At 40.1% G+C, this 26,765-nt stretch overlaps 1 protein-coding gene across 2 annotated transcripts; it reads right to left on the reverse strand.

The window, feature by feature from the left end:
- Positions 1–3,605: 3,605 nt before the first annotated feature.
- C1H11orf97 (chromosome 1 C11orf97 homolog) lies at positions 3,606–19,681 on the reverse strand. Of its 2 annotated transcripts, XM_059186248.1 has the most exons (5): positions 19,084–19,681; positions 14,142–14,246; positions 12,671–12,733; positions 8,362–8,487; positions 3,606–3,905 (listed from the first exon to the last, which is right to left on the reverse strand). In XM_059186248.1, the coding sequence occupies exons 1-5, from the start codon at positions 19,253–19,255 to the stop codon at positions 3,901–3,903; spliced, it is 471 nt and encodes a 156-aa protein (XP_059042231.1). In that variant the 5' UTR covers positions 19,256–19,681; the 3' UTR covers positions 3,606–3,900. The 2 variants fall into 2 exon arrangements, with proteins under 2 accessions (XP_059042231.1, XP_059042239.1); XM_059186256.1 differs by lacking the exon at positions 12,671–12,733 and having other exon boundaries at positions 19,084–19,672.
- Between the last annotated feature and the right edge of the window lie 7,084 nt (positions 19,682–26,765).

A 26,765-nucleotide genomic window follows, 5' to 3' on the forward strand; every position in this document is an offset into this window, starting at 1 on the left:
GCGAGGTCATCTGCCTGATAGATCCCTCCACCCCCACCCTACCAGCAGTAGGCCCTAAGATACTTGTAATGTGATAGTATGGTTATCAAACAACAACAACAACAACAAACCCTTCTTACTGCATAATTTTTATCTTTACAAATATTTTAGTTGTAAAACAAATAATATGTTAATAAGAGAAACCAGTGGATACATTTCTTTAAAAGTAAGACGAAAATTCTGTCTTTTCAAAAAAATGTTGTCCCATCTTGGGCAACTAATAGTTTTCCCAATCATTTTGACTTTTTATTTTCTACTTCTAATCTTATCATCTGTGTGGCTCCCAGATATTTTTGCCGTGACTCCTTGGCTAAATTGGGAAGTGGGATGCAAGCCCTATGAAATCAAGTTATTCTACAGAAACTTCTTCAGCCTGAACTTAGAAAATTCAAGGACTTCTTGGGCCAGAAGCATATAACATGAAAACTAAAAATGAACAAGCTGCAAACATTTCTAGGAAAAAAGAATTTGTTTTAAAATTTCTGATCTTAGAAGGGACACTTCTAGTATATTTCATCAAGTATGAAAATGGGGGGCCTGGCTGGCTCGGTTGGAGCACACGACTGGATCTCAAGGTTGTACGTTAAAACCCCACATTGGTGTAGAGATTACCTAAAGATAAAATCTTGAAGAAAAGTATTAAAATGGCTATTGACTTAAGATGGCTATAAATTTTTCTCACTTTGAAAAAGTGTCCTTTTAACTATGGTTTTCTTTTTTTTTTTTTTTTTTTAAGATTTATTTATTTATTTATTTGTCAGAGAAAGAGAGAGTGAGAGCGAGCACAGGCAGACAGAGTGGAAGGCAGAGGCAGAGGGAGAAGCAGGCTCCCTGCGGAGCAAGGAGCCCGATGTGGGACTCGATCCCAGGACGCTGGGATCATGACCTGAGCCGAAGGCAGCTGCTTAACCAACTGAGCCACCCAGGCGTCCCTTAACTATGGTTTTCAAAGAGTTTTTATTTTAATAAAATGCTTACCAAATTAAAACAAACGCTGTATCATATAATCATTTTTAATAATTTTTTATTTTTTAAAAATTTTATTTGACAGAAAGAGATTGTGTGCAAGCAGGAGGAGGGGCAGAAGGAGATGGAGAAGTGGACTCCTGATGATCCCAGCACCCCAAGACTGTGATCTGAACCAAAGGCAGATGCTTAACCAACTGAGCCACTCAGGCAGCCCTCATATAATAATTTGTTAAAACATCCCCATATTTGGCATTTAAATGGTCTCAGTTATTCACTATTATACATAATGCTGGCATGAAAAACCCCGTACAGGAATCCATTTGGGAAGATGTGCATTGGGGCAATGAAGAACAGAATTAACCACCAAAAGAATCAGGGCCCCAAAGTAGAATAAAGATAGAAACCCTAGCAAGGAAACTGAGGTACCTGACCAGTCCTTGTTGGTCAGCAGCTGATCAGGAAGTGGGGGGCTCAAACCGAGCACCAGGCCGCAAGGGAGATAAACAAGGGTGAGTTTGTTTATTGGTTAGAAGTAGAGTGGAAATGAGGAAGGAAATCCCTGTGTATGAGTTTGAAAGCCACACTGGGAGTTCAAGTGCAAACAAGACGTCATTTCAACAGATGAAAACAAGTTGTACTCCCTACCCACTATACTTTTGGTGTGGTATCCTAATAAACATGCAAAAAAGGTGATAGCAAGAATTTTTAGAAGGTTGAGATTTTAGATTTATAAGAGTAGTGAAGGCTTTACCCAATGTCAGGTAGTTTGGGGTGTTATATTTCTTGACTAATTTAAAATTTAGTCTGTCCAATTTTAGCCACTGGCCCACAGCACCCTTTTTAAGTAGGCAGTGGTGAGAGAGTTCCATAAACATGGTGGTAGCTGGAATTGGTTGACATGTAGGATCTCCTGTAGTGTGCATTTATTAACTGGAAATGTTTATATTAAATCTGGAAAAGTTTGAATCTTGACTCAAAAGATTATTGACTATTTCACAGTGTAAATATTTTTAAGTAGGGAAGGGACATACCTAGTCAACAAATGTTTGTTGACTTGATTTGATTTATTACATTAAAACTGAGAAATGAACTTGAGAAATGAGAACTGAAAAAAGTTTTAAGATGAACTTAGCCTAGAAAGGAAGGAAAATGAAGGTATAAAATTAGGATAAAGGGAAAAAGAATTTTTTAAGAGGACATGAGTAATTATTACAACATTTATATATAAAATGAAAAACTGAAAAAACCTAAATGTCCAAACAATAGAGTGATAGACACAAAAATTTAGGATCTATGATTTTTAAATGTAATTATATAAAGTTATATTTTAGAAAACACTAATTTGAAAAGATCTACGCACTCCTTGTTTATTGCACAATTATTTACAATAACCAAGATATAGAAGCAACCTAAGTGTCCACTGGCAGATGAATGGATAAAGAAGACGTGGTGTGTATATATACAATGAAAAATTACTCGGTCATAAAGAAGAATGAGATCTTGTCATTGTGACAACGGAGATGGACCTAGAGGATATTATGTTAAGTAAAATAAATTAGAGAAGACAAATACTGTATGATTTCACTGTTATGTGGAATCTAAAAAAGAAATAAACAAAGCAAAAATAAACCTGTAAATACAGAGAATAAACAAGTGGTTGCCGGAGGGGAGGATGGGCAAAATGGGTGAAGGGGAATGGGAGGTAGAGGCTTCTAGTTATGGAATAAATAAGTAACAGGGTGAAAGTACAGGATAGAAAATATAGCCAGTGGTATTGTAACACTGTTGCATTGTGACAGATTGTAGCTACATTTGTAGTGAGCATAGCATAATGTATAGAGTTGTCCAATCACTATTCTGTACACCTGAAACTAATGTAACATTGTGTACCAACTCTACTCCAACCCCCCCACCAAAAAAGTTCTATTTTAATGAATGGGAAGTTGTATGATGTTACCTTAAAAGGAATAATAAATATATATATTCTACAGAGTGATTTCGAACATGTAAAATAAAACATGCACAGGAAAAAAGAATAAAAACATCAATGTGTTATCAATGGTTATTTCTGGGAATTAAATTTTAGATATTTTTCTCTTTATATTTCTTTGTTTTATATTTCTTTGCACATATATTACTTTTGACAAGGGGTAGGAGACAATTTTTTCCCCTCTTCCTTTTAACCTCTTTTTAGCTCCATAGTATTAGTAAAATCCTTTTTTAGATCTCCATAAATTTCCTGGGTCCCTACTATTCAGTGGACAGATTCTAGAGAAATGATGAGCTCTACCAAAACTAGCATTGAAATGGTTGTCTCTGAGTTAGAGACTTTCATCCACATTTTTCTTTTACTAATTTATTTGTAAATAAATACATTTATAAATAAAGTTATTGTTTTAATTAAGTAGGCTCCACACCCAATCTTGAACTCGGACTCACAACCCTGAGAGCAAGAGCTGAATGCTCTACCGACTAAGCCAGCCAGGCACCTCTATTTGTTTTGTTTTGTTTTTTTCAATGGATGAGCATAATTATACTAGAGTGAAGGGTTAAGGTTTATAATGTTTACCTTCAAGTAAAGACTCAATAAACATGCCTTCATTTTTATCATGTTTCACATATTTAATAAAATAACCTGACTAGAAACCCAGTGTATTTCAAATGTGCCAACTAAAGGTAAGTATAATATTCTTCTTCATTGTTTCCAGACGCTTAGCAAATTTTGCCATTAGTCCTTCCTTGCCTTGGGTTAATTTATAGATTGGAATTAATTACCAACAATAAGAATATAGATTTTGTTATACATCTTAAACTGTGAAACAAGCTTGGGTTCTCTATTTTTCAGACATCAGGTGGAGGAAGTGTCTTCTTGATGGAAAAAACGTATTCATCTTATCCTAGAGTAAAGAAAATAGTGAAAAAATCAGTAAATTTTTACTTTAGTGAAATGCTCTTTAATCCCAATCCCATTTTAATCTTAATTTGACTTAATGTTCCCAACAGCACTTCATCTGGTAGAGCAGAATATAACAACCACACCCATGTGATCCAGGTAACTAAAGAACCCACTGCTCGGTCTTCCAGACCCTCATTGCTCAGAGTACAGTGTCCTGACCAATAACACTGGCATCACCTGGGAGCTGGTTAGAAATGCAGAATCCTAAGGGATCCTGGGTGGCTCAGTTGGTTAAACACTGATTTCAGCTCAGGTCCTGATCTCATGGATTGTGAGATCAAGTCCTGTGTCAGGCTCCACACTTAGCAGGGAATCTACTTGAGAGTCCCCCTCCCCCTTGCCCTCCGACCTTCCCCCACTTGTATACATGTGTATGTGCACATGCTCTCTCCAATAAGTAAATAGAGCTTTAAAAAAAAAAATGCAAAACCCTGGACCCTACCTGACACCTACTATATCAGAATCTGAATTTTAATAAGATACCATGTCATTTACAGACCCATAAAAGCTTGAGAAATACTGGGCTAGACAACTTCTTTAGTAGTTGTATTATATGCCACAGAAGAAGGAGATGACAGAAGGAAAGGAATAAAACTTATTAGTATGATGAAGACAGTGGCTGCTTTGTAGTTTCTAAGAGAATCATGTTTTAGAACTAAAATTAGATGATTATGATTCTAAATTTTAAATTATTTTATTTAAAATTTAATTTAATAATTATTTAACTTATTTAAAATTTAAATTTTAAATAATGTGTTTTAAATGTCGGGAGAGTCATAACTACAATGACCATGCTATTCATGAGAAAGAGGGAAAAAAAGCTAAAGTGAATAGGAAAAAGATGGCCTGAGGATTGGCTGAGTTATCTAAAGGAAGTATATCTTATGGAAGTTCCTGGAACTATGGTAATCTATGGAAAATCTGTTTTTGAAAGAAACAGTTCTAAGGTGTATGTACAATATATGCAACTTTTCACGACTGACACACTAAAATCAATAGGTTCCATTGCTTTTCCCTCTATTGTTTACATTCTGTTTCATTTAGCAGACTTGGGTAGGGAAAGCCTTATACTTCTAGGGAGGGAGAGATTTATGTGGGTCAGCAGCAAGACGACTCTGAAGGTATAGTAGGCATCCAACATACGCTCCTTGGTTCCTCATTCATTGGTCCTTCTCATGACAACAAGTGACCAAGTTCCTGCTCGGCCAGGCACCATGCTACGTTCATGGTGGTGAATGAAAGAGACACAGTTCATGCTTTCCTAGAGTTTCTGATCATGTATGAATTACTGCTGATGAATGTTGTAAAATTCTCTGTGGAATGTGTTCATCTACGGTATTTCTGTGCCTCTCATCTACCTTTTTTATTGATAACGAGAAAAGTCTAATTCTTCATTATCAGTCTGATTCATGTAGATTGATCAGTTGTGATTGGTATAGCATATGGTAGGAGTTCATACAGCAAAATGTAGCTGATAACTAACAGATACGAAGCCAAGATACATAACCATAGCAGTTATATATTATAACATGATCACTGTTGGGGCACCTGGGTGTCTCAGTTGGTTAAGCGTCCCACTCTTGGTTTCAGCTCAGGTCATGATCTCAGGGTCGTGAGATCAAGCCCTGTGTCAGCCCCATGCTGTGTGTGGAGTCTGCTTAAAATCCTCTCTTCCCTTCTCCCTAGCCCCCACCACTCACACGCCTATGTTCTCTCTCTCTCAAAAAAAAGTTTATAACATGATCACTGTAAGTGCTTGACATGGGCTGTAGATAGAGGCCTGGAGGCTGCTAAGAAGTTACTGTGGGTGAGTAAAAATGAGTGGGAGCAATGAACAAGTCTCTCCTACACTGTATGGGTGAAAATAATGCAATTATGGTCAAAGTCAAACACACATTTTTTAAAAATCATATGTTCACACCTGATGAATTCAGTCATCAATTAGACTTTAATGTCTTCACATGAAGGTAATTTGTTCTTCAAACCAGTTTTATAATATGGCATTTAGAAAATCATTCATTTTAAAAATAAATAACTTTGGGAGTTATCTTGGATTGATGGATTTACACACTATAATTAGAACCTGACAAATTGGGTGGAAAGTTGAAATAAACAGCCCCCAATGGGCAAGAGGCCCAGACTTGAGTTGAATCAACCATTACTTCAGGACACTGCTCTCTTTGTGGATTTTGAGTTTAGTCATCTCCCAGGATCATTCTAACCCCACGTCCCCTCAGCCCTGGCCTTTGTGTGGGTTTAACTATCACCCCCACTGGTTCTGCCCTTGTTGTCCAGTGACTAGAAGTTACTGGAAATTAAGAGAATCATCTCAGAAGCCAGCAGCACACAGGTTTATTGTTCTGCTCTCACCACCTCCTGGACACAGGATCTTGAGTAATGTAATGTTTCTGTGCCTCAGTTTCCTCACTGGGAAAATGGAGATTAAAACTCCCATCTTATGCGATCATGTGAATTACATATTACATGAAACACTGAGTGTTGTGCGCGGCACATGGTAAATGGTGGCTTCTACTACTTTATCATAGACCCCAAATCTCCATACTGGTTCCTTTTTGCTACATGTATCCCTCTGGTAACAAATTTTTGTTTTGTTTTGTTTTGTTTTCTTTCTTTCACCATGTTACTCAGTCTCTCAGTGACTATATTTTCTCCCTACTGAATTCAGATCTTAGAGGCTGCCTCCCAGGAGACCCTTCTCCTTTGTGGCACTTTTTCTGTGCTCTCACCCCACTCTAGGTTCAGCAGACCCCCCAACTCTTGGGCACGGTTTGGCTCATAGAGGCAATCCTATCAGTGGTTAAAAGCCACTGGAGACTGGCTGTCTGGGTTCCGATCTCAGAAGGTCCACTCATGGGCTGAGTGGCTCTCAGTCAATTATTCAGCCATGCTGTGCCTCCATTTCCTAATCTAAAAAACTGAATTCTATCTGTTTCACATGATTCTTGTTAAGATTAAAGTGAAGGTTACACATGAAGAATCTAGAAAAATAAGTGTGATACAGCATTTGCTATTACGAGTCAATTCTTGGGTGAAATTACCCAACCGTGGGTGGCATTTACCCACTTCTCTCTTCTCATCCTAGGGTGACCTCCTAATTGCAGAACTAGTTTTAGGATTCATATACCCTATTTCAGGTCCCTAGGGTATCTGGACACTGCTGGTGTTTCCATGCCAAGATGCCCACGTTCTCCACATTCTACCATCAATTTCCAGGCAAATACTGGTTATGATAGTGAGTGGTTAGTAATATTTTGCTCCAACCTTTATGTCTGTGAGGACCAGTGAGTCAGGCCCAGCTGGGTGGCCTTTATGTTAAATAGGGAAAAACTCGGGGAGCCAGGCAAAGTAGTTGCCTGATTCTTCCTTAATTCCCTTATCTCCCTTTCCTCATTTCCACCGTGAAGCAAAGATCTGGAAAAAAGGGGACAGTGCAAGATTCCTCCTGACCCAGGCTGGCTCCTGTGCCAGAAAGTCCACCCAGGCTGGCTGTGTGCCAGAAAGGCTTCGTGCATAAAAAGTAGAGTCCAGTGTAACTCAAGAGTATGAACTTCTATTGTATCCATGGGGGGATTTGCCCAGCTTAACTATTAACTGTTTAAGTTCCATAATGGGGTAGTGTGGCTAAGCCAAAAGTAACTCAGGAGAAGCAAATCAAAACAAGATTGCATTTCAGGGTGCCTGGGGGGCTCTGTCAATTAAGGCTCTGCCTTCATCTCAGGTCATGATCTCAGGGTCCTGGGATCAAGCCTCAGGTCAGGCTCTCTGCTCAGTGGGGAGTCTGCTTCTCCCTCTCTGTCTGTGCTCTCTCTCAAATAAATAAATAAAATCTTAAAAAAAAAAAGGTGGGGGTGTGCCTCGGTAGCTTAGTCTTTTAAGCATCTGCGTTCAGCTCAGGTCATGATCCCAGGGTTCTGGGATCGAGTCCTGCTTCGGTCTGCCTGCTCAGTGGGAGCCTTGCTTCTTCCCATCCCACTCCCCCTGCTTGTGTTCCCTCTCTCGCTGTGTCTCTCTTTGTCAAAGAAATAAATAAAAATCTTAAAAAAAAAAAAAAAGAAAAGAAAAAGATTGCATCTTGATTGAAAACTTGAAATAGGGGCGCCTGGGTGGCTCAGTTGGTTAAGCGACTGCCTTCGGCTCAGGTCTTGATCCTGGAGTCCTGGGATCGAGTCCCACATCAGACTCCCTGCTCGGCAGGGAGTCTTCTTCTCCCCCTGATCTCTTTCCTCTCATGATCTCTCTCTCTCTGTCTCTGTCTCTCAAATAAATAAATAAAATCATTAAAAAAAAAAACTTGAAATAAAGCATCCACCACTGAGCTGTGAACTAATCAGCACACTTGGGGCTTTCAGCAGAAGTCAAGAGTATCAGGATCTTACTTCTCAGCCCTCCGTGCCTTGAATAGTACTTGGCTTGCGGCAGCAAACTGTTTCTGCTCGTCGGTCCCAGCTTCAAGCCTCCCAACGGGAGATTTCTTTTAATGCTCCAAATCCCTTCCAGGGCCACTGTCAATATTTTCAGAAGCAAGATGACAATTATTAGCTGGGTTTCTTTTTAGGACATCTTTTAGAAGTATTTACTCGATGATTATCTTTGCAGCCATTTGGTTGGAGCTTAATTTTGTTTGATTAATCAAACTACCCAAGGTCTTTAGTATTTGTTTTATCTCTTATTCCAGGTCATTCAATTACTCTCATAGGCAGTTAAACCTCTACAGTGCTGGGAAGCAAGGGCAAAAATGAACTATTGGGATTTCATCAAGATCAAAAGCTTTTGCACAGCAAAGGAAACAGTTAATAAAATCAAAAGACAACTGACAGAATGGGAGAAGATATTTGCAAACGACATATCAGATAAAGGACTAGTGTCCAAAATCTATAAAGAACTTAGCAAACTCAACACCCAAAGAACAAATAATCCAATCAAGAAATGGGCAGAGGACATGAACAGACATTTCTGCAAAGAAGACATCCAGATGGCCAACAGACACATGAAAAAGTGCTCCATATCACTGGGCATCTGGGAAATACAAATCAAAACCACAATGAGGTATCACCTCACACCAGTCAGAATGGCTAAAATCAACAAATCAGGAAATGACAGATGCTGGCGAGGATGCAGAGAAAAGGGAACCCTCCTACACTGTTGGTGGGAATGCAAGCTGGTGCAATCACTCTGGAAAACAGCATGGAGGTTCCTCAAAATGTTGAAAATAGAACTGCCCTATGACCCAGCAATAGCACTACTGGGTATTTACCCTAAAGATACAAACGTAGTGATCCAAAGGGGCACGTGCACCCGAATGTTTATAGCAGCAATGTCCACAATAGCCAAACTATGGAAAGAACCTAGATGTCCATCAACAGATGAATGGATCAAGAAGATGTGGTATATATACACAATGGAATACTATGCAGCCACCAAAAGAAATGAAATCTTGCCATTTGCGACAACATGGATGGAACTAGAGCGTATCATGCTTAGCGAAATAAGTCAAGCGGAGAAAGACAACTATCATATGATCTCCCTGATATGAGGAAGTGGTGATGCAACATGGGGGCTTAAGTGGATAGAAGAAGAATCAATGAAACAAGATGGAATTAGGAGGAAGACAAACCATAAGTGACTCTTAATCTCACAAAACAAACTGAGGGTTGCTGGGGGGAAGGAGGTTGGGAGAAGGGGGTGGGATTATGGACATTGGGGAGGGTATGTGCTTTGGTGAGTGCTGTGAAGTGTGTAAACCTGGTGATTCACAGACCTGTACCCCTGGGGATAAAAATATATGTTTATAAAAAATAAAAAATTTGAAAAAAAATGTTAAAAATAAATAAATAAATAATGTGCAAAAAAAAAAAAAAAAAAAAACCTCTATAGTGCTATTAGATCATTTAGCTGGCCCCTGAAGACAGAGGTGAGAAGTCAATATAGAAACACATACACCGACACACAAAAGGATTGAAAATAGACTAGTTAATACAGACACTTCATGGGGTCTGCCCTATCTGCTTCTGATTTAATTCATCCAAATACAAATATCCAAAGATAATATAGCCCAAAGTTACCATATTAATTTAGCAAATACTTACAACAATCTTCTAAAAAATTGACCTAGATGCTACTTAATCGCCCCTTGAATGAAAACAACAAGCTCACTGGAAACACCATAGACTAATATTCCAGATGCAATGTCTACTCACTGAAACAAAGCAAATCGTCATCTTAACTCCTGATGCCATTTAGTAAGTACTGTCTTAGTGATCTGATTTGCACCCAAGTGTCCTCCGTATCTTAAAAGCACTTGAGAGTCAGTCAACAAGCCTCTGGTGACCCAGCTCAAGTAAGGTTATTCAAGTTAGTTAAATATGTTGTTTTTACCATTTCTGAAGCTGCAAATTATAATGCCCAAATTATAACGCCCAAATATAATATCCACAGATCCGAGGTTGCCTACTGATATTCACGCTAACGTCTGATTCTTCCCTAAAGATTCTGGACCCTGTAGTGATTAGGGGCACGGTGTTTGGGTTTAGAAGGAATCTGGGTTTCTGTTTTTGCTTCATCACCTGCCAGTAATATGGCTTTGGATAAGTTAGTGAACCCAATGTGTCTCTGTTTCCTCAACTTTGAAATGGGGATAATGTCTAGCTCGAAGAATTATTACAGGATTTGGATGAAATAGATTTACAGTTCTTTGCACTCAGTAAATGGTAGCTATTATTTTTACAAGGACAATGATTTTCCTGTCCCAAGCACAGACTCAGATTCTGTTTCGATGAGCTGATTGACCACGTGGAATGTCAATACTTGCCTCTCCCTCCCTACTCCTGAACGAAGTAGCTGAAGGTATCTGGCCAAGCTTGTTTCTTCCCCCACCCTCAAAGACCTTCAAGGAAGACTCCACAATCTCCTTCTGTCAAAACCTTACAAAGTTTGGGGGACGCCTGGGTGGCTCAGTGGGTTAAGCAGCTGCCTGTATCACACAGCTTTCATGAGGATTTGTAGTAAGCAAAATAAAGACCCTGTCCTCATGCATCTTATGTTCTTGTGGGACAGATAGTCAATAAAGAATATACAGACACGGGTGCCTAGGTGGCTCAGTGGGTTAAAGCCTCTGCTTTCGGCTCAGGGCATGATCCCAGGGTCCTGGGATCGAGCCCCACATCAGGCTCTCTGCTTAGCAGGGAGCCTGCTTCCCCTTCTCTCTCTGCCTGCCTCTCTGCCTACTTGTGATCTCTATCTGTCAAATAAATAAATAAAATCTTTTAAAAAAAAAAGAATTTACAGACACATATGTAACTTCAGGAGGTGATTTTTAAAAAGCAGAAAGAAGAAAGTTGTATAAAAGATTAGAGAGTAATTGAGAGAGTAGGTAGTTTCTACTTTAACCTGGTAGAGAGGTTACTTCTGAGAAGGTGGCATTTCAGCTGAAACTTGAAGGAAGAGGGAAAAAGACAATTGATGGTTTAGGGGAAGTTCAAAGTTTCTGAGGTGAAAATGGGTTTGGTATGATCCAGAACATCAAGGAAAGCCGTATGGCTAAAGTGAAGTGGGAAAGTGTGGGAGCTGAGCTCAGAAAGGTGAGCAGACCATACAAGGGGCCTGAAATCTAGCCTAAGAATCATAAGGAGCCATTGGAGGGTCTTGAACATGGAGGTGGTGGACAATGACTTATGTTGTAAGAGATCCTTTTGGGTTCTCTGCAGAGAATGCACTGTGGGGACAGCAGTAGAAGGTGCTAGAGGATGCTACTACTGAGCTTGTAAGTGATGATGGCGGCTTGGACAAGGCTTTAGTTGGGCAGCTTTGCAATGTATTTCCATTCAGATTCAATAGGATGAGCTGAGGACTGGATCTGAAGTATGAAGATTTGACTTTCAAGTGTTTGGTGTAAGCAACAGAGTGAATGGTGATGCCATTTCCTGAGATGAGAAAAAGCTGTTGAAGAGTGGTATAGAATAGAGTTCCATTCTGGACATGTTCAGTGCAAGAGACCTAGTAGACACACAGGTGGGAAGTTAAACAGGCTTTTGGGATTCGATAGGGAAAGCAGAGGCTAGAGAGAGAAATTTTAGCCATTGGCACACAGGACTAGATGTGATCACTCAGGGAGTGAATATAGATGGAGAGAAGGGCCTATGGCTGAGCTTCAAAAAGTTTAGAGGTGAGGAGGAGAGAGAGCCAGCAAAGACGATGGGGAGTCATACCAGCAAAACCGGGAGGCTGAACAATGCTGACCTCCAGGCTAAAGTGCTCCCAAAGGGAAGGATATGTCAGGGGATACAGAGAAGTTGAGTTTGATGAGTTTCTGGATTGTATTAGACTCTCAAGATCATTGGATTTGACCTTCAAGAGAAGGTCATTCACCATCTGGAAAAGAACAGTTTCATGGAAAAGAACAGGCTCATGGAAACCAAAGCCTATTTGCAATGGGTGAAAGAGTAAACAAGAAGTGGAGAAGTGGAGACAATGGGTCTAGTGTACTTAGCCTTGACATCCAGGAAGCGAGGCTGTCGGAGCCATACAAGTCCCTAAAAGTTTTATGCAGAATTCTGCATGTATGTGACAAGCTGTGTTCCCCAGAAAGAGAAGCCCCAGCTCTCAGCGTATATGAAGCCCCAGCTCTCAGCATATATTTAAAGGAGTATGTCACAAGAAAATCCTGCAATAGAAAGTTCAGTGGCTCACCCAGAGCTGCCAATGCCCGGAGAGTAAGCAGAAGGCATGGCACCCCCTCTAGAGGCTGGATTCCTGTTGTACCAAGCGCACGGGGCGTCCGGCCATTTTAATTTTTTTTAAGAACAGAAAAAGAAAAACAAATCAGTAGCTTGTTTTCCGTAAGTAAAGCCCCTTTAAAATTTAACCTTACAGAATCCACTCTCAGCTTTGAAGGATTTTCTAGGCTAAAAGAGCACCTCTGTGCGACCTCTGGTGGAGATTATGAGAACGCAGCCCAAGCATTTCCATTTTACATGAAGGACATTTAAAAAGGTTGCTTAGAAAAATGGATTTTTATAATCACTTAGATTATCTCACAGTTAAACGCATCCAATAAGAATAATACATCATTGGGCGCCTGGGTGGCTCAGTGGGTTAAGCCGCTGCCTTCGGCTCAGGTCATGATCTCAGGGTCCTGGAATCGAGTCCCGCACCGGGCTCTCTGCTCTGCAGGGAGCCTGCTTCCTCCTCTCTCTCTCTCTCTCTGCCTGCCTCTCTGCCTACTTGTGATCTCTATCTGTCAAATAAATAAAATCTTAAAAAAAAAAGAATAATACATCATCTAACTGTTATATAAGTTATAAAAATTTTAAGTGTATAAATGAAAGAAACCCCAGAATAGAATAGCACGAGACTTAAAATTTTTTCTAACCACTAGGGGAATAGTGGCTCAGTCCTTTAAGCCTCTGACTCTTGACTTCAGTGTGGGTTTTGGTCTCAGGGTTGTGAGTTCAAGTCCTGCATTGGGCTCCACAGTGTGGAGCCTATTTAAAAAAAAAAAAAAGAGTCTGTGAGGGATTCTGGGCTTTTAGAGCATGTCTTTTCTCAAATGAACTATCAATGCCTAGAGAGATAACCCATAAACTATATGTATGTACAGTAAAATCCTTGGATGATTTGACCTATGTAAATGACTTTGATTTTTCTGGGTCAGTGATCTTCAAATCGAGTTCCTGGCCCATCAGCCCCAAAATCTACTGGAAACTTGGTACAAATGCAAATTGCTGACCTCCTACCCAGGAATTACTGAGCCAGAAACTCTAGAGATGGGTACCAGCAGCCTGCTTTGAACAGATTCCTGGGTAATTCTGATGAAATCTAAACTCTGGGAACCACTGTTCTTGGTCACAATCATATTGATAAAGATTAAAGATGCTACTGTGCTTTTCTTGGAAAAAATTCTACTTCTCATTAAATAGAAATAACTCCGCCAAAAATGTGGGACAGCAATGTAGATATTGATACTTAGGCAATTTTTTTTGTAAAAATAAGCTTATTTGGACACAGGCAAAATAAGTGTGAAATTAATTCAAGAATTTCCCAAGGATCCATTTTTCTTTTGATAGCCATGGTTTTGTAATAAATAAAATAATCACTCTACCATTAAATAGGTAATTTCGTATTCATTTCATAAGTACACTTTGTCTGTCACAGAGATTACCTGCAGGTGGATTTTTAATGTGGCATTCATCTCTTTTAATATACAGTTCTTCTTCTAGTACTTCCTTAATTCTCTTATGTGGCTCAGAATACAAGAATTTCTTCCCTGTAAACACATTAATAAAATTGATTATTTATCATAAATATTATACCAAACTTTCCATTATACCTACATGAATCATTATTTCTCAAAAAGATACATGCATCCATACAGCTGATTCACCCTAAGACTCTATTTTGAAAAGATCCCTTTTTGGTTCTTTTGGGACCTTATACTTTCACATAATTCCTGAACTTTTGTGGTTAAGTTTCAGCACCTCTTTTAGGTGTTAGAAAGAAATATAGGGAGTTTTCTTCCTTAGCTTCAAGAAAACTCAATTATTCAATAAATCCTTATTAAAGACCTACTCAGTGCCAGGCATTGGGCTAGGGGCAGAGGACAAGCAACGAATAAGACAGATACGCCTATGGAGCTTACAATCCTGCTACATAACACAGGACAACCTCAGTCTTATTTAATCATCATTTTGAGAGGTAAATGTGAGCTGTAGTAGTGAATTGCTTATGGACATATGACTTTTTCCTAGCCTCTAAGCCTGGCCCTGTAGGACATCACTGCTACTGTAGAGGACCAGCTTATTTGTTCTAAGTACCTTAGCAATATCTCACTCCATTGTTGGCCCTCTGTTCTTTCCCACACCAAAGCCTATGTACATTCTATTTTGTGCCTGAACTGCCTTTCTCGTAATATTTTTGCCTGGGTAACTTCTACTCAAATTTCCAGTGTAGGCTTAAAGCTCAGTTCTTTGGGGATGCTTTCCCTGACTGTACAACGTACCTGGATACTTTTTTGCATAAGACTCTCTTTTTTTCTTTCATTTCATTTATTGCAATTTATAAATGGCTTCATTTGCTTGATATGCCCCTATTTATGTAACTATTACTTGAATCTATGTCTTCCTTATCAGACCATAAATACCATATAGCAGGGAAGTTTTCTGATCAGCTCATCAGAATCCTAGGACAGAATCTGGTGAATGCAGCCTTGTGAATGTCAGGGAACCAGTATTTCTAATCTTGGCACTCAAAAGCTCAGTGCAAGGAACCATGGAAAACCTAACCAACCCAACATGTTAGCTATTTCAGATGTGATCATTTTTCCCAGACTAACCAATAAAGAACACAGCTGAATAGATTTGACTTGTGTATGGACTGGCCCAAACAGGGTAAGAGACCACTGCCTCTGGTTGTGGTCCTGGGTCACTCCTGGTCATGAAGACTCAAACACACCCTCAGATATGAACAAGGTAGAATTAGATACTTTCTGCCTCTCATTTTTGTTTCCCAAAACTTAGGAGTCATATGAATGTAAGGTGGGAGTTAGCTTTGATCGTAAGATAGAAAAGTTTTAAGAAACATGGCTAAGAGGGGCACCTGGGTGGCTCAGTGGGTTAAGCAGCTGCCTTCAGCTCAGGTCATGATCTCAGGGTCCAGGGATCGAGTCCCGCATTGGGCTCTCTGCTCAGGAGGGAGCCTGCTTCCCTCTCTCTCTCTGCCTGCCTCTCTGTCTACTTGTGATTTCTGTCAAATAAATAAATAAAATCTTTTTTAAAAAAAAGAAACATGGCTAAGAGGGAAGAAAATTCTGTCATAGCTCAGTAGAACAGATGAGATCGCCTGCTCTAAGTTCAGTCTCTTGACGAATTTCAGCCCTGCTGCTACAAGAATTTACAGAGGAAATCACTAAAGGTTTTGAGGAACCGAGAAAAATTAGAACAGCAAAGAGCTTAGTATAAGCAAATATTCCCCATTCCAAAAAGGAAAGAAAAAAGGATGGAATTGAGGAAGGAAGGAGAGAAGGAAGGAAGAGAGAGAGGAAGGAAGGCAAGAAAAGTAAGGAGAGAAGAGGGGAAAAAAGAAAAAACTTCTACAAACTCTAACATAGCAGCCTATGCTGATCTTCACCAACATTTTGAGTGGGTTAGCCAACAGATGGCTTGTGAGTATAGCTAATGAGGAACAGTAATTACTAAGTGTTGAGAACTACTAAGAACAATATTATTCCAGATTAAACTGGATGGTTTTTTTTGTTAAGAGCTGGTAATAACTGCTGTAATCTATTGAATGCTACTATACATATATTATTAGTATATTACATTTATTATTTCTCTTTCTCAAAATGACTCTATGGGCATGTATAATTATTCCTATTCTATAGTTGAGCAAGTGACTCTCAGAAATCACAAAACTATTCATACAAATTAAAAGTCATACCTACCTAACTCTCCCCAACCCAAGGTACTAAACTAGCCAGAGTAGGAAGTTGTCGTAGCCACAGTGTAGCTGCATCTCAGCAAGGCATTTTATAAAGTGTATTTGTGGGAGGCAGAATGCCCACCCTGAGGATACTGAATGACAGATCAGGGACTTCCAGAGACAATCCTCAGAACTGTTGGAACTTCTACCTAGTTTGCTGATTTGGATATAAGGAGGAGCTGCCTACCCACTGATTGTGAGAATGGCACAGACTTGCTGAATGGCAAACTCAGGAGTCAAAGGGCTGCTTCTATACCTGGGATGAAGTGCTAAAATTCATGGAATGGTACTGATGGGGATAAATATAATGACTTGTATTTAAGGATGAAACAAATTTACTGCATAAATAAGAGAAAAAGTCTGGATCAAATGTTTTCAGTTGGACAACAGGGGAAAGAGAAACTAAGGATGACATAGACTGCTTTTGTTATATGTATTTATAATACAGTGTGCCTGCCAAAACAGCTCATGGATTCTGGGTCCATTTAATAGAAGTAGAAATTTTAGATCAAGGGAGGTTATAGTCCCAGCACACTATCCTAAACTGATCACACCTAGAATACTGGATTCGGTGATTTAATAAACTGGAGAATGTTGGAAGAGGTTAGCCAGCATGGGGAGAGTGCTACAAAGTATTTTAAAAATGACTCTGAAGGCTATGAAAAATTCGATGGCTGTTCAAATAGCTACTTTCATATAATTTAAGGATGTTTTACCGAGAAAGGACCACCTTTTGTCTGTGTATATTTCAGGTCATATCTGATTAGGGAGTAGAAACTACAGAGAGACAGAAGACTGTCTGATGTCAAAAACATTTGACCATCGAACGGGTACTTCATGTGGGTGTGGGTGGGTACTCAGGCTGAGGCCAGAAAAAGAGGTTCTCTGGGGGGATGAGGCACCAGTGCTTTATGCCCCAACCCTGACTTTCTGAGGTCCTCAAAGTTTAGACACATGCCTTAATTCATCACTCACTACTCCGCAACTAGCCCAATGCAGTGAGGACTCAGTATTTGCTGAATTAACAAGTTAATGATCAATCCCACCTTTAGGACCCCACAGGACTAAAAAACCTCTCATTTCCAGCATCTTTAATGAGAAAATTCCCAGACAGAATTTGAAGTCAGAGTAAGGATGCCCTTAAATATACTGAATATGTAAATATACTGGATTTCCTTGTCCTAGGTAAGGCCTCTACTATGCTGTTGGTAACCAAAGGAATGAGGAGGTATCCTGGTCATATTGGGACAGATGCTAAGGGAGAGGCTCTTTCTCTAGGAGACACTGGTTCTGCAGCTCTTTAATGAGGTGTCCTGGGAGCAGGGTGTGTGGCCCCCTGAGGCAGAGGAGCTGAGCCACTTCAGTCCCCCTCCCTCCTGGGGTCAGCGGAGCTTCTGCTGCAAGCTGAGGTGGGTCTCTAGAGAGGCAATCAAGAAGAGCCAGAAACTGCTGGCATTCCTTTGTCCTACTTATTACTTTCCCCATCATCATTCCTTAGCTCTTCCTGAAAACCCGCAGAGCACAGGAGACTGAAATATAAATTCATGGCACAGTATGGCTGGGCACCGAGGCCTGGAGCAGACTCAAGCTTCCGCCCTCTTGGTTGTGACTGAACGAGAACTGCCTTCAATCACTTGACCATGGTTGGTGTGTTTGGCAGGAAGGAAACCGTGTGTTAAGAAGTAACCGGTAGGGGTGCCTGGGTGGCTCAGTGGGTTAAGCCGCTGCCTTTGGCTCAGGTCATGATCTCAGGGTGTTGGGATCGAGTCCCGCATCAGGCTCTCTGCTCAGCAGAGAGCCTGCTTCCCTTCCTCTCTCTCTGCCTACTTGTGATCTCTCTCTGTCAAATAAATAAATAAAATAAGTAAAATCTTAAAAAAAAAAAAAAACACAAAAAACAAGTAGCCGGTAACTGTGAGATTCTACAGGCATCAGGTATCATAACTGATGAACTGAAAGTCCCAGACAGGTGAGGGGAGCGTTTTAAATCCTTCTCCAGCACTGACTGAGTCCCTGGAGGCAAGTCATTTCCACTATCTTCCACCTCAGTTTCCTGGTCTGTAAAATGAAGGAACTGGCAAAAAAAAAGATCCACGTTGTTTATCTCTCTCTGCGTATGTATATATATCCATATTACAAACGTTTATACATTTTATATTTTATTATATATAAATTTCATACAGATATTTACAACTACATTCACACGTTTTTCTTTCTTTTTTTTAAGATTTTATTTATTCATTTGACAGACAGAGATCACAAGTAGGCAGAGAGGCAGGCAGAGCGAGAGAGAGAGAGAGAGAGAGAGAGAGAGAAGCAGGCTTCCTGCGGAGCAGAGAGCCCGATGCGGGGCTCGATCCCAGGACCCCGAGATCATGACCGGAGCCGAAGGCAGCAGTCCAAACCACTGAGCCACCCAGGCGCCCCACACGTTTTTCTTTCAATACCCTCCAGGCCGATGCCGCTCTATCGGGCTGGAGGCCTACCTGGGCCCAGGTAGCCTTTTGCGAAGGCCCTTCAGCCCTTCAGCCAGTCGCACTCCCGATCGCCCCTCCCGGTTCCCCTTTCCAGCGTTCCACGCGTCCCGCGTCTCCGCGGGCAGAGTGCGCGAGCGGAGGGGAACTCACACTGTCCGCAGGGGTCCTGGGGGCCAACCCCGCCGCCGCCGCCGCCGCTGCCGCCGCCGGGCTCCCCGCGCGCCGCGCGCCCCAGCCCCGCGGGCTGCAGAGGCTGCTCCCCGTCGCAGCCCGCCTCCGGCGCCGCCACCGCGGTCACCACCGCCGCTTCCTCCCGTCTCATGCCGCGGGGGCCTTGCTCAAAGCCGGGGGCCCGCTGGCCTTCTCTGCTCCGCGGCGGGCTGCCTGGGAACGCCCGGCGTCGCGGGTTGCCGTAGCGACCGCAGATCCTCGCTTCCCCAGACGCTCTCCGCTCGCCTCCCCCAAGGGTCCCGCGCGCCCAGGACGGCGGTGAAGTTACGCGGCTGCCACCACCTCCCGACCAACACAGCCGAATCTCATGGTTGTTTCTCACCCCAGCGTCGCAGGAGTTGCTTTCCTATTCCCGGGCAGGGAAACCGAGATTCCGAAAAGCTAAGGAGATTACCCAAGGTCCCAGGGCCCAAGAACAGCTCACCACCCCGCACAGGTAGGGGTGGGTGAGGGCAGGCACCAGACAGGTGAGTTCAAGGTGAGGTCGCTAGTCCCACGCAGCGCTGCGCTCGTGTCCCGCTCCCTGCTACTCACAACGTGATCCAATAAATGGATGCTGAGGTCCCAAACTTTTGGATTACGTTGCTTTTAAACAACTCTTATTTTCAAGCACTTTTGTATTCACGAGCTATTTCAATCTATATATAATGACTAATTTTACAGAGGAGAAAAATCAAATTCAGAAAAGTTTGATTTGAGTAGCAAGTGGGAAAATCTACAGCTTTAGTTGGAGCATGACGTTGCTGTTGTTCTCTTTTTGCCATCATTAAAAAGTAAATTAGGGCGTGTTAATTTCCTGAAGGCCCCGTGTGCATTATTTTACAGAGTCGTAGCTCTACAAACTCGTAACCAAATACAGGGGACCCCATCTGCCTCCATTTCATCCCAGAAGCAACCACTTTCACCCCAAGAGGGTGAAATTTACAACCATGTAATGAAATGTTTACTTTGATGTTTTATGTTTTTCAGTCTTAGGTATCATATGTTGACTTCCTACTTTGAAAGAAAAAGATTCAGCGCTCCTTCATTATCCTCACCTCATGTGTACTTACTGCCCCTCTCAAACTCCTAGTATAATATAAATATTACTACCACTATGTGAACTCTAGTCATAGTGGAGCTATGTAATATCCTATGGTCACTTTTCCTGTCTGCATAACCTTTTAACTTTCTGGAGTTAATAACTGTCTGGGTTTTTAATATGCATGTCTTTTAATGTTCTTATCACTAATGAATTCCCGAACCCTTCCTCCTTGCTTATATGTCTCTCTTCCTTATATTCCTGTCTTATATGTCTATTAATACATTAAAAATGAGAGGAATTCTGCCAATTTTATCTTTTTTTAGAAAGTCCTGGGCTGGCGTGCTTGGGTGGCTCAGTTCTGTTGGTTAAGCATGAGTCTCCTGGTTTCAGCTCAGGTCATGATCTCAGGGTGGTGAGAATGAGCCCCCTAAGGGGCTCTGCACTCATGGCGGAGACTACTTCAGATTCTCTCTCCCTTTGCCCCTCCAGCTTGTGCATTCTCTCGCACGTCCCCTCTCTTAAATAAATTTAAAAAATGAAACAAAACAAAACAAACAACTTGCTGGGCTGGTCGCTCTCTAGACCTGTGATTGTACAGCTGTTGTCTAGGGATTATTTCCCTCTGCAACCATGGCTCTCTCATGCATGGGATCCCTAGATTTGTGTATCTATTTTTTTCTCTTTCTTGGTATACTTACATTTTTGGTGAAGTCTAGCTCCATTGACAAATGATATATGGGAGTGTCTTTATTTTACTCTCTACTAATGTGGAAGTTGGGCTGGGTAAATTGATTTTACCCATTGGTAAAATCATTGGAAATGATTTTTCCTCGGAATTTTGAGATCATTGTATCACTGTCTTTGGGCATCCCGTGTTACCCTAGAGAATTCTGCTGCCATTCTAGTCCTTGCCCCTGGTTCAGGCCTCTTTTTCTTTTTTCCTTTCTAGAAAGGTGGAGGATCATCTCTTTGTCCTCATTGTTCTCAAATTTCCTGAGGATACATCTCAATATGCATAAGTTTTTCATCTATTTTGCTGAACACTCAACAGATCATTTCAATCTAGAATTCATGTCCTTTGGTTTAGAGAACTTGCCTTGAATTATTTTATTGTAATTTCTTTTTTTTCTCTGTTCTTTCTGGAACTCCTGTTATTTGTATGTTAGAGTTTTGATTTGTCCTATAATATTCTGGCTTATTTTTCCTATCTTATGTCTATTTTGACACTGTTTTCTAGGAGAATTCCTCAATATTATTTTCTAAATTCTATTTTTCACTTCTATCACATTTTTAATTTCTCAAAGTTCTCTGAATATTCCTTTCTATAAAACATGTTGGCCTTATATCATGGGTACAATATCTTATGTCCCTGAAGATATTAATGATGTATTTCATTTTCAGCATTCTTTTCTCCTTGTACAACTGCTGCTTCTGCCAAATTACCTATTCCTATTTGTTTTGGTCTCAGTAGCTTTCTTTAATCGTCAGGAGCTCCTTGACAGTCTTGCCTTATGTAGCATGGAAAATATGAATCTGTGTATATGGTAGGGGTTATTAACTGGGGGTTTTGCTGATGGGTGATCTGCCATATATTCAGTTATGGAATCCCTGATGTCAGTATTATAAGTTCTTATCTCTTCAACTGCTCTGATTCTCCATGGAGTGAATCTTCTAGTCTCCCTGCTGGAGAGTGTCAGTCTGGTGTCAGTGCCCTGGGAAGTGAGTGGGAGAGGTCAACTCAGGATTCAACATGGGATGTTGATATTCATGAAATCGGGATGTAAATATTCATGAAATCCCCCTGTTCAGTATGGTGATCCTGCCCTCAGCTGTGCTTTGTACCTTCCGGTCTAGAGGACCTCTTTTTGGCTTCCTCCTAGAGAATTAATCCCAATCTTCCACTGGGGTGGGATTCCGTCATCTAGCTGCTCAGAATGGGGAAATTGGGGGTCTAACTGCTTTTTTTAATTTGTGGTGAAATACACATAAAATTTATCCATTTATAAGCATACAATTCAATGGCATTAAGTATACTCACAGTGCTATACGGCCATTACCACTCTCCATTTCTAGAACGTTTTCATTATCCCAAATAGAAAATCTGTACCCATTAAACAATAATTCCCCATTTCCCCCTCTCCTAATCCCTGATAATAACCTCTATTCTAGTTCCTGTCTCTATGAATTTGACTGCTTTAGGTTCCCCATATAAGTGAAATCATATGGTATTTTACGTTTTGTGTCTGGCTTATTTCACTTAGCATAATTTTTTAGGACTTATTTATTTATTTGAGAAAGAGAGAGAGAGTGGGGAAGGGGCAGAGGGAGAGAATCTTTCAAGCAGACTCCCCCCTGAGCACAAAGCTGAACATGGAGCTCGATCCGACAACCCATGAGATCATGACCTGAGCCAAAATCAAGAGCTGATGCCTAACAGATGGAGCCACCCAGGCACTCCATTTAGCACAATGTTTTTAAAGTTCAGCTATGTTATAGCATATAAGAACTGCATTCTTTTTTAAGGTTGAATAGTATTCCATTGTATGGATATACCAAATTTTCTTATTCATCTATTGATGGATGTTTGGGCTGTTTCCACCTTTGCCAGGTTCCAATAATGCCACAATGAGCACTGACATACAAGTTATCTATTTGTGTTTCTGCTTTCAATTCTTTTGAGTTCATATTTTAAAATGGAATTGCTGGATCATATACCAATTCCATGTTTAACTTTTTAAGGAACCATCAAACTTTTTCAAGTGGTTACACCATTTTATATTCCCAACAGCAATGTACAAGTGTTCCAGTTTCTCTAAATTCCTACCAACACTGGTTACTTTCCTTTTTTAAAAAAAATTAATAATAATTGCCAGCTATCCTAGTTAGTGTGAAGTGGGTGTCTCTTTGTGGTTCTGATTTGCATTTCTCCAATGACCAGTGATGTTGATCATCTTTCCATATGTTTATAAGACATCTGTATATCTTCTTTGAAGAGATATCTATTCAAGATATCTATTCAAGAATGCTTTTTGGGTTCTTTGTTGTTGTTGAGTTGTAGGAGTTCTTTATATATTTTGAATATTAATATCTTATCAGTTGTATGACTTGTAAATATTTTCTCCTATTCCATGGGCTGCCTTTTCATTTTGTTGATAATGTCCTTTGATTTTAAAAAGGTTTAATTTTGACATACTCTCATTTATCTGTTTTTTCATTTAATGCATACCTTTGGTATCACATCCAAGAAACCATTGCCAAATCTAACATTATGAAGATGCCCCCCATATACTAGCTTCTTCTTCTAAGAGTTTTATAGTTTTACTCTTATATTTAAGTCTTTGACCATTTTGAGTTTATTTTGAATTAACATTACAGTGTGATGTATGTATGAGTTCAACTTTATTCTTTTGCATGTGGATATTCAGTTTTCCCAGCACCATTTGTTGAAAAGACTATATTTTCCTCCATTGAATTGGGTTGACACCCCTGTTCAGCGAGAAGCCTGCTTCTCCATCTCCCACTTCCCCTGCTTGTGTTCTCTCTCTCTCTGTGTCTCTCTCTGTTAAATAAATCTTTTTTAAAAAAGAAATATAATTGATTTCTTGTATATTGATTTTATATCCTGGAGTGTTGCTGAACTCATAAGTCTTATTGTTTTTTTCAGTGAATTCCTTATGATTTTCTATATATAAGAGCATATTGTCTGCATATAGCGATACTTTTAATTATTTTCCAATCTGGATGCCTTTTGCTTTATTTTCTTGCCTATTTGCCCTGGCTAGAACCTCCAGTACAATGTTTAATAGAAGCAGTGAGAACAAACTTATCTTAACTTGATATTAGATGGAAACCATTCAGTCTTCCACCACTATGTATGATGTTAGTTTTGGGGTTTTATAGATGTCATTTATCAGGTTGAAAAAGTTCTCTTCTATTCCTAATCTGTTGAGTGTTTTTATCATGAAGGTTAGCAATAATTCTTTTTTTTTTAAATTATTTTAGTTGTTGCTTTAGTGTTTACAGTATGTGTCTTCAACTTTTCATGCACTACCTTCAAGAGATCTAGCTTAAAAAACATATAGTTTGAGAAACTTCCATTTCTCCCCTCTCAGCCATTATATAATTGTCGACATATATTTTACTTTTAGATGTCATAAATTCTGTAAAAGTTGTTAACATTGTTATTTAAATAGTCAATTATCTTTATTTTAAAATATTTTATTTACTTAATAATTGGAGAGAGACTATGAGTGGGGAGAGGAGCAGAGGGAAAGGAAGAGAGAGAGTCCTAAACAGACTCCCCACTGAGTGCAGAGCCCATAGCAGGGCTCAATCGCAGAGCCTGAGATCGTGACCTGAGCAAATCAAGAGTCAGAAACTTAACCAAATAGTCAAGTATCTTTTTTAAATGTTTATTTTATAAATTTGTATTGTAACATTTACTTGTAAAACCAATCTATGAGACCATGTAGGGCATTTGGACAATCACAAGCATTTGTAATTTACCACCTTAACCATTTTTCAGTATCTTTACATTGCTATATAACAGATCTCTAGAACTTCATTACACAAAACAGAAGGTCTACACCCATTAAATACCAACTTTCTACTTCTCTTTTCCCCCAGCCCCTGGCAAGAACTATTCTACTTTCTGTTTCTGTGAGTTCGAATACTTTAGATATCTTGTACGAATGGAGTCATATAGTATTGGTCTTTCTGTGACTGGCTCATTTCATTTAGCATAATGTCCTCAAGGTTCATCTCTATTGTAGCATGTGAAGGATTACCTTCTTTATAAAGACTTTGTAATATTATTTTTAAAAAATATTTATTTATTTATTTGAGGAGGGGAGGTGCCGAGGGAGAGGGACAGAAATCTTGAAGTAGACTCCCTGTTGAGTGCAGAATCCGACACGGGGTCTATCCCAGCACCCTGAGATCATGAACCTGCAATCACGACCTGAGCTGAAATCAAAAAGTTGGACACTTACCCTCCTGAGCCACCCAGGTGCCCCAGGCTTAATAATATTCTATTTCATGTATATGCTACATTTTACTTTTTAATGTATATACTATATTCATCTGTTGATGGACATTTGGGTTTCTTCTACCTTTTTGCTATTGTGATTATTGATGTGATGAATGTGGATGAGCAACTATCTCTATATATTTTGGATATTAATTCCTTATCAGATACATGATTTGCAAATATTTCGTCCCATTCTATAGGTTTCCCTTCTACTTGAAACTCCTTCGGATTTCTATTATCTATCTTCCGTCTACTGATTTAAATTATTTATTTATCCCTCTACCAGTTGTTCCATTTCTGTTCAAGAACACGTAAAATCCTTCCCTTGATCATACTAAATGTCCCAAGCTTCTATTTTTTTTTTACTTCTTTTACTTTGTGGCCTATTTTCTTGACAAGATAATTCATATCTGGTCTCCAATTGCTTACCTAGTTCACTTTTTTATCTCATATATTCTGTTCCCACTCTCACCACCATTGAATTTAGTCTCTTAAAGGTCACCAAGTACCTCTCCAAATCAAGCCATGCTATCTCATGTCTCTTGACCTCTCTAATAGCATTTGACAATGTTTTATGCCCCCCCTTTTTAAAAGATTTTATTTATTTATTTGACAGAGAGAGATCACAAGTTGGCAGAGAGGCAGGCAGAGAGAGAGGAAGGAAAGCAGGCTCCCGCTGAGCAGAGAGACCGATGCGGGGCTCGATCCCAGGAACCTGGGATCACGACCTGACCTGAAGGCAGAGGCTTTAACCCACTGAGCCACCCAGGTGCCCCTTATGCCCCATTTTTATTGAAAGTCTCCTCTTGGTTTCCCAAACTGTCCATTTTCCTGGTTTTCTGGCTACTTCTCTCTCGGGGTCATGTCCCCATTGCTGTTCACCATTCTTTTCAGAATTCCAACTTCATCAATGCAGACATTCCTTCAAGTTCTCTCTTTGCTCTTTTCTCTCTTTTTGCTATTTTGTTCAATTCCAACACTTTAATTATCACCTTAAAATGCAGGACCTTTTAAATATCTCCAGATTCAATCTTTATCCTGACTCTAATCCTGCATTTCTTTAAAAAAAAAAAAAAAGATTTTATTTATTATTTATTTGACAGAGAGAGAGAGAAATCACAAGTAGGCAGAGAGGCAGGCAGAGAGGGAGGGGGAAGCAGGCTCCCTGCTGAGCAGAGAGCCTGATGTGGGACTCCATGCCAGGACCCTGGGATCATGACCTGGGCCAAAGGCAGAGGCTTAACCCACTGAACCATCCAGGTGCCCTGAATCCTGCATTTCTAACTGCTGGTTGAACATCACAGTCATAAAATTTGGAGCAGTAAGAAGCGTAGAGATCATCTAGTTCAATAGTCTTACACTATTCCACAGGACCCAAGGGATTTCCTGCAAACAGAGCAGGTGCTCCCGTATCTCAGGCAGTCCCACTTCTTTCTGCATTGTTCTTTCACTTCATACATGTTTACTGAATGATTCCGTAACGTCTTGTAGACATTAAAAAAATAGAAGATATTATGAATAATTTGATGCTAGCAAATTTGACAACTT

Source organism: Mustela lutreola, chromosome 1 (assembly GCF_030435805.1).
Source record: "Mustela lutreola isolate mMusLut2 chromosome 1, mMusLut2.pri, whole genome shotgun sequence".
Lineage (NCBI taxonomy): Eukaryota > Metazoa > Chordata > Mammalia > Carnivora > Mustelidae > Mustela > Mustela lutreola.

Coding starts and splice junctions, on each gene's coding strand:
- C1H11orf97 (XM_059186248.1), bottom strand. CDS start 19,255: ATGAGACGGGAGGAAGCGGCGGTGGTGACCGCGGTGGCGGCGCCGGAG. Junction 12,734..14,141: donor CATTAAAAATCCACCTGCAG/GTAATCTCTGTG, acceptor TTGGTACAACAG/GAATCCAGCCTCTAGAGGGG. Junction 8,488..12,670: donor CCGGGCATTGGCAGCTCTGG/GTGAGCCACTGA, acceptor AAATATTGACAG/TGGCCCTGGAAGGGATTTGG.